Below are 6,820 nucleotides of genomic sequence, written 5' to 3'. Positions count from 1 at the left end.
TCTACAAATTAGCTGTGATATAATCTACAAATTAGCCAAATTAATGTCTCAATCCGTTTATTACAGTTTTAGAGATTGTTTGTTATTGTTTATTGTTTTAATCAGGCACCATTCTGCGGCACCTAAGAAAGTTGTTTTATCCAATGAGATTGCAGCTTGTTGTTTGGGGGCGGGGCCATTTGGATTGAATTGTCATTCTAGCGTTCCCCGAGAAGTGTGAGATGGAGGGAACAGTATCAAATGTAGAAATCTGTAATTTGGCTTATACTGGGAAGTTTGAAGAACTGAAAAAATGCGTGTTGTCTGACAGCTCACAAGCGAATAGAACAGATCAGGTATGAGTGGGCAGTGTAGGAGCACATACACAGTGTTAGCATGATGCTAGGATGAAGTGTGTCTGTTGATTCAAATGTTAATATCACACTTGATGCAGGACAGCAGGACTGCTCTGCACTGGGCTTGTTCAGCTGGACATGTGGATATCGTGCAGTTTCTGTTGGATCTTGGGGTTGAAGTGGATCTCAAGGATGATGTGAGTCAGCATTATGTCTTGCTTCAGTCCAGAAGTCTTCATGTTATTGTATTTAAAAAGAAGTGTTATTACTGATCTCTAATTCATTTAAATGTGCTGTTCATACATGACAGGGGTTTTTTGTCCAGATAGTAGTACTATTGATGCTTTGTCATTCACTGCATATCCTCTTGGTGGAGATCTTTACCCTTTTTATGTCATTTTAGGCCTGTTGGACTCCTCTTCATATAGCAGCATCTGCTGGGAGAGAAGACATTGTCAGATCCTTAATATCCAAAGGAGCTCAGTTGAACGCTGTGAACCAGAATGGTTGTACCCCACTACACTACGCAGCATCGAGAAACCGATATGAGGTAGCTTCAGCGTTCCCCAGCCTTTTTTTAATTAATTTTAATTAAATTATTACACAGATATTTTTTTCTGAAACATTTATAGTCATATTTTATATATTATTGCAGGCCCTTACTTTAGGTCATATGAGAAGAAACCACTATTCAGTATAAAAAAATAGTGTTTCATTTTTTTAATTAAAATAAGTTTGACATAACTGCACTCCAGTAAAGTCATGTGACTCATGTCACGTTTATTTATATAACACTTTATGCAATTTACTTTAAAGCAAGCAGCTTTACAGTATTAAACAAAGCATTGTCAGTGCCACTTTTGATTAGTAACTTCTTTTTCTGCTTTAGAAAATATGTGTAGAGTATGTAACTCAATATTTTAAAGAATTACAAAAGCTGAATAATCAATCTAAGGTTACTGATGAATCAGTGAAATAATGATGATTAGTCAGTTAATCGTTCTAATAATCTTTGATTAATTTTATTAATACAGTGCGGGAAAATAATTACTTGATCCCCTTCTGTTTTTGTAAGTTTGCCCACTTACAAAGAAATGAAGGGTCTATCATTTTTATGGTAGGTTCATTTTGATGGAATATCAACCAAAAAATCCAGAAAAAACACCTTATAATAAGGTTATAAATTGATTTGCATTTCAGTGACTGAAATAAGTATTTGATCCCCAAGAAAAACACTACTTGGTGGAGAAACCCACCACACATCTCAGGAGGGATTTTGGTTTACTCCATTGCACAGATCCTCTGGCTGTGTTTCAGTTCATTGTTTTTAATGCCCTTCACTCAATAACTTGTTTACTTGGATGTACATCATTGCTTACGTTGTGGAACCCTTGCAATGGGCTGAATTAGAACACCCTAAGCACTTGATCACTTGGAATCTGCTATAGAGTTGATTTATTTATTCATTTATTTTCCCTTTACGAATTTGTTTCATGCAGCATTTAACAAGCTCCTCCTGTGTAGCTCTGGACTGATCCCTCACCTTTCTCATCCTCATCCTTATCCCATGAGACCAGATCTTGCATGGAGCTCCAGACTGATGGTTATTTTGTATTTCTTCCATTTCTGATTAATCGCACCAACAGTTGTCCCCTTCTCACCAAGCATCTTGCTGATGGTCTTGTAGCTTATTCCAGCCTTGTGCAGGTCTACAGTCTTGCCCCTGATGTCCTTTGACAGCTCTTTGGTCTTTCCCGTGGTGCTGGAGAGGTGTGAATGGAAGAGAAAGTTTCTATGGACAGGTTTCTCACATAATGAGCTGAAATTAGGAGTATCTTCTTAAAGTGATAGGACTAATCTGTGTTCCACATGTGCACATAATCCATGGGAGCCAGATTTCTTGCTGGTTAGTAGGGGATCAAATAATCAATTTATAACCTTTTATGTAATGTGATTTATTCTACCTCTCTCTGTTAAAATAAACCCACCATAAAAAATGATAAACGGTTAATTTCTTTGTAAGTGGGCAAACTTACAAAACCAGCTGGGGATCAAATAATTATTTTTCTCACTGTATATTGCCAGCTCTTTTTTTTTTTTCATTCAGAAACTCTCAAAAGAGGAACCCGGGTGATTGATCATGATGATCCAACATTTCCATTCTCATGAATTCATGTGTGACCGCCCCTAAATTTTGATGAGAGGGATTTTTTTTTTTTTTCTGGTAGTTTTTCATATTAAATTTGTAAAATTATTTATATTGACATTTTCCTATATGTTTTATAATAATATATTGCCAACACATTTAAAAAAAGTTATATTAAATGATTACATCACATCTTTCTAAAAACATGACACTTGTTAATATTTTTTATATTAATATTTTGCCAGCTCTTTTTAATCCGCAATACTAAAATATTACATTAAATCTTTCTGAAAATTGTGAAACTTTTTGTTCATATTTTATTATATTTATTTTTTATTTATTTTTATTGTGAATACTAATTTTGTATTAATATATTACATTTTTATCATCATTATATTCAATAAAATAATTATTATGCATAGTTTATGCATCTTTTTTTCAACAGATAGCCCAGATTTTGCTGGAAAATGGTGCAGATCCTAATGCAACGGATAAACTGCAATCCACACCTCTACACAGAGCATCTGCCAAAGGCAACTATCAACTCATTCAGCTTCTTTTGAAAGAGAGTGCTTCTACCAACATTCAGGACTCAGAGGGAAACACAGCACTGTGAGTAGAGCCACTGTGTAGCACTGTTACTGTTCTTTATTGGCTCATAATTATATATAAATTCTTCCTCAGAGCAGTTCTGCATAAGCTTTTTTGTTTGTTTGTTTTTGCCAGTCATCTTGCATGTGACGAGGAGCGAACAGAGGCTGCAAAACTCCTTGTGGAACATGGTGCCAGCATCTACATTGAGAACAAGGAAAAGATGACGCCTCTACAAGTGGCTAAAGGTGGCCTGGGATCTGTGTTGAAACGGATCGTAGAAGGTTGATGGACCCCGAGCAGAAATGGAGCAGTGCACTTGGCGCTGTTAATTAAGCTGCTGTTCAAGTATGATGAATACTGGTTTATGAGAGAGTATTTGAAATAAACACAGTAGAGGAACTGCTTTGGGGTGGAAGTTTTTACAGATGTTTGCTGAAGAGAAGAATGATGTTGTGGTCAACGTTCACTTTTTGGCAGTTTAAAAGCTCATTTGATATGTCGGTCACTTTTCGTGCATTTTATTGAGTATATGACTTTTAGATTTACAGATAACATTCTGATTATTATTACGTCATCAATCAATGCTTTATTTCTGTTAAACTTAAAGCTGATTTTGTTATTGGTTAATCACTTAAAATGTAATTTCTAGGTTTGTATCTCTGTGTAAAAATCACAACACCATAATGTATTCTTGATGCTCTTTTTTTTTTTTTTTTTTTAATGAAAATAAATTGTAATTGAATACTGTTGCAGTCATATCTAAGTGTTGTGTTAAAAGGATGCATATGCTCAATTTAATGCATATGTTGAATATAATGTTCACCATGTATACCACCATTCAAAGATTTGTGGTCATTAAGCTCTTTAGAAGAAATTAATACTTTTAATTTCCATGGATGCATTAAATTGATACATATTGATATATGAACTGTAACAGTAACAATACACTTTTTACAGAAGATTTCTATTTTTAAAATGCTGTTCTTTTGTACTTTCTATTCATCAAAGGATCTGAAAATGTTTTCCACAAAATTATTAATCGGCACAGTTGTTTCTTGAGCAGCAAATTAGAATGATTTCTGAAGGATCATGTGACACTGAAGACTGGAGTAATGATGCTGAAAATTCAGCTTTGCACCACAAGGATAGAAAATGTGTTTCAATATATTCAGCTAGAAAACAGCCATTTTAATATGTAATAATATTTCACATAATGTTTCTCTTTGTACAGCAGCCTTGGTGAGCATAAGAGGCTTTAAAAAACAACTGGTGACTAACTTTTGAACTGTAGTGTATGTGTATATTATACAGTTATATGGTGTACATTTATTCTTTATCATTTAGCTAATAGTTTTAACTTTTTCATATTCAATATAGTTCAAGTTCATTTTATATGTATAGCACATTTACAACAGCCACTCGGCTGACCAAAGTGCTTTACATGAGAGAAAATGATAAAAACATGCACAGAAAACAAGACTCATTTTGAAATGACCGTAAAACAGTAATCAATACAACAAGGAAAAACAAATCGGTTTTTAGCAAGGACTTAAAAACAGACAGGGAAGGGGCCATTCTAATCTCTAGAGGCAGGGTATTCCAAAGTCGAGGCCCTGCCACTGCAAAAGCACGCTCATCTAACATGTGGAACTACCAACAAAGCCTGGTCGCAAGATCTTAGGCTTCTCGATGGAGTGTATAAATGAAGGAGTTCAGAGAGGTAGACAGGAGCTAGGTTATGTAAAGATTTATACACAAAGAGTAGAATTTTGAAGTCTATTCTCTGATGAACCGGCAGCCAGTGTTCTGAGAACTGAGATCTGAGAATAGGCATGATGTGTTCATGTTTGCGACGCTTCAGAAGAAGTCTGGCCGCAGCGTTTTGGACTAGCTGAAGCGATTTAGATATTCCGCAATATAAAGAATTGCAGTAATCTAGCCGAGATGTGACAAACGCATGAACGTCCATTTCTAAAGTGAGAACGTCTCTGATTTTAGACAGTTGACGAAATTGATAAAAACTGGAACTGATAACAGAAGAGATATGTTTATCGAATTTTAATTGCTGGTCGACAAGAACACCTGTGATGATCTAAAAACAGATAAACAGTCCAAATCGAGCGTAGGCTATATACTGAGAATTCTCATTAGAACCAAAAACAATTACTTCAATCTCGTCTTCATTTAGGAAGAGGACATGTTGGGCAAGCTATGATTTAACCTCCTCTAAACATTGCAGAAGAGAAGTAATCGCTGCGGAATTGTTTCTTTTGATTGGTAGATTTGAGTATTGTCTGCGTAGAAATGAAAAGACACGCCATTTTTGCATAGAATAGAGCCCAGAGGTGGCATGTAGAGAGAAATTAGAGAAGGAGATACGATAGAACCTTGCGGAAGGGGAAGAGGTAAAATTACTCAGCTTCTCTAAAACCTTTCTGTCCAACAGGTATGATTGAAACCAAATTAGAACAGTAGCTTTTAAACCCACACGGGACTCTAGTCTGGATAATAGTGTGGAGTGGTCTACGGCAGAGGTCTTTATAGGAAAAAAAAAGTTTATTTCCAACCAGCTTCAGCACACCTGCTTGCAATTTTCAAGCAGTCTTGAGGAGTTTGATTGTCTGATTGTAGCTAAACTCTTCAGAATAGTGGGTCCCCAGGAGCAGGGTTGAAGACCTCTGGTCTTCGGTATCAAAAGCGGCCGATAAATCTAAAAGAATGAGAACCACAGAGTCTCCAGAGTCAGTGGAGATATAAATATCGTTTAGCACTCTCAGACTAGATTGAAAAATCTCATAAATACAATTGTCAGAAAATGTTGAAGTTGATCCAGCACAATTTTCTCCAAAACCTTAGAAATGAAGGGTAAAACAGAGATTGGCCTAAAAATGTTTAGAACAGAAGAATCCAGTGAAGGCTTCTTGAGCATGGGAGTGACAGTGCCACTTTAAAATGGGGCAGACACTAAGTTTGTAATTTTGTCACTGAAATATCTCAAGAAACTTTCACAGAGGTGTCAGGCATGGAGTTAATAGAAGAGTTTGCAACAGATTGAATAATTGAAAACAAAACCTTCGGTTTAGAGTTGATATACTCAAGTTCTAGCCTTTATTGGACATATCGGATATGTATTTAAGCAGACTTCCTCTTAGTTGTTAAATGGTGTTAGTAACAAAGGAACTGCTGACCAAACTTTTTTATGCATTTCATTCAATGCCAGTTCCAGCCGCCAGCTTGTCAGCAAAAGTTTCACCATGTAAAATAGGGTAGTGGTGAAGAAAACTTCCTCAGAATATAATCTACTGTTCACCTCAGTCCCCATGACGACATCGAACAGTGAACATAAAGAAAACCCATCACGCGCCGTTCCTGCGTTCTGGTACGCCTCCACTGAAACTGAATGGTGGTTACAGCCCTGCATTCTGTAGCTCCAAATCCTCTATCAACCCAATGCTGTCAACCATTTAGATTATACTTAATGAATAAAAAAGACACTTGGTTAAGAAACACAAGTGATTACTTTAACATTTCCATGAATTCCACTCCCACATGTGACCATCCTTATGTAGTTTCTATGAAAATAATTTTTTTTCTTGTAGTGTTTCAAAAAATCACATTGTTTCTCTTATAGCTGTTTATCATCAGAACGGGTTCAGTCAGTTTTAAAGAATCACATAAACTGTGTGTGCCACATATGAATATGCATGAAGACCCTTATTTGGGGAACCAGTTTACCTGCACTAAT

The 6,820-nt window shown here is 36.0% G+C and overlaps 1 protein-coding gene across 1 annotated transcript; it reads left to right on the top strand.

Annotated features, from left to right (window-relative positions):
- Positions 1–161: 161 nt before the first annotated feature.
- Positions 162–4,349, top strand: LOC306883033 (uncharacterized protein). The gene is made up of 5 exons (XM_079438089.1): positions 162–335; positions 434–532; positions 739–885; positions 2,927–3,093; positions 3,208–4,349. The coding sequence occupies exons 1-5, from the start codon at positions 222–224 to the stop codon at positions 3,359–3,361; spliced, it is 681 nt and encodes a 226-aa protein (XP_079294215.1). The 5' UTR covers positions 162–221; the 3' UTR covers positions 3,362–4,349.
- The last annotated feature ends 2,471 nt before the right edge of the window (positions 4,350–6,820 follow it).

The sequence above is a fragment of the Barbus barbus genome (genome assembly GCF_936440315.1).
Source record: "Barbus barbus genome assembly, chromosome: 17".
NCBI classification, from domain to species: Eukaryota; Metazoa; Chordata; class Actinopteri; order Cypriniformes; family Cyprinidae; genus Barbus; species Barbus barbus.
This window is presented reverse-complemented; position numbering and strand designations above follow the sequence as displayed.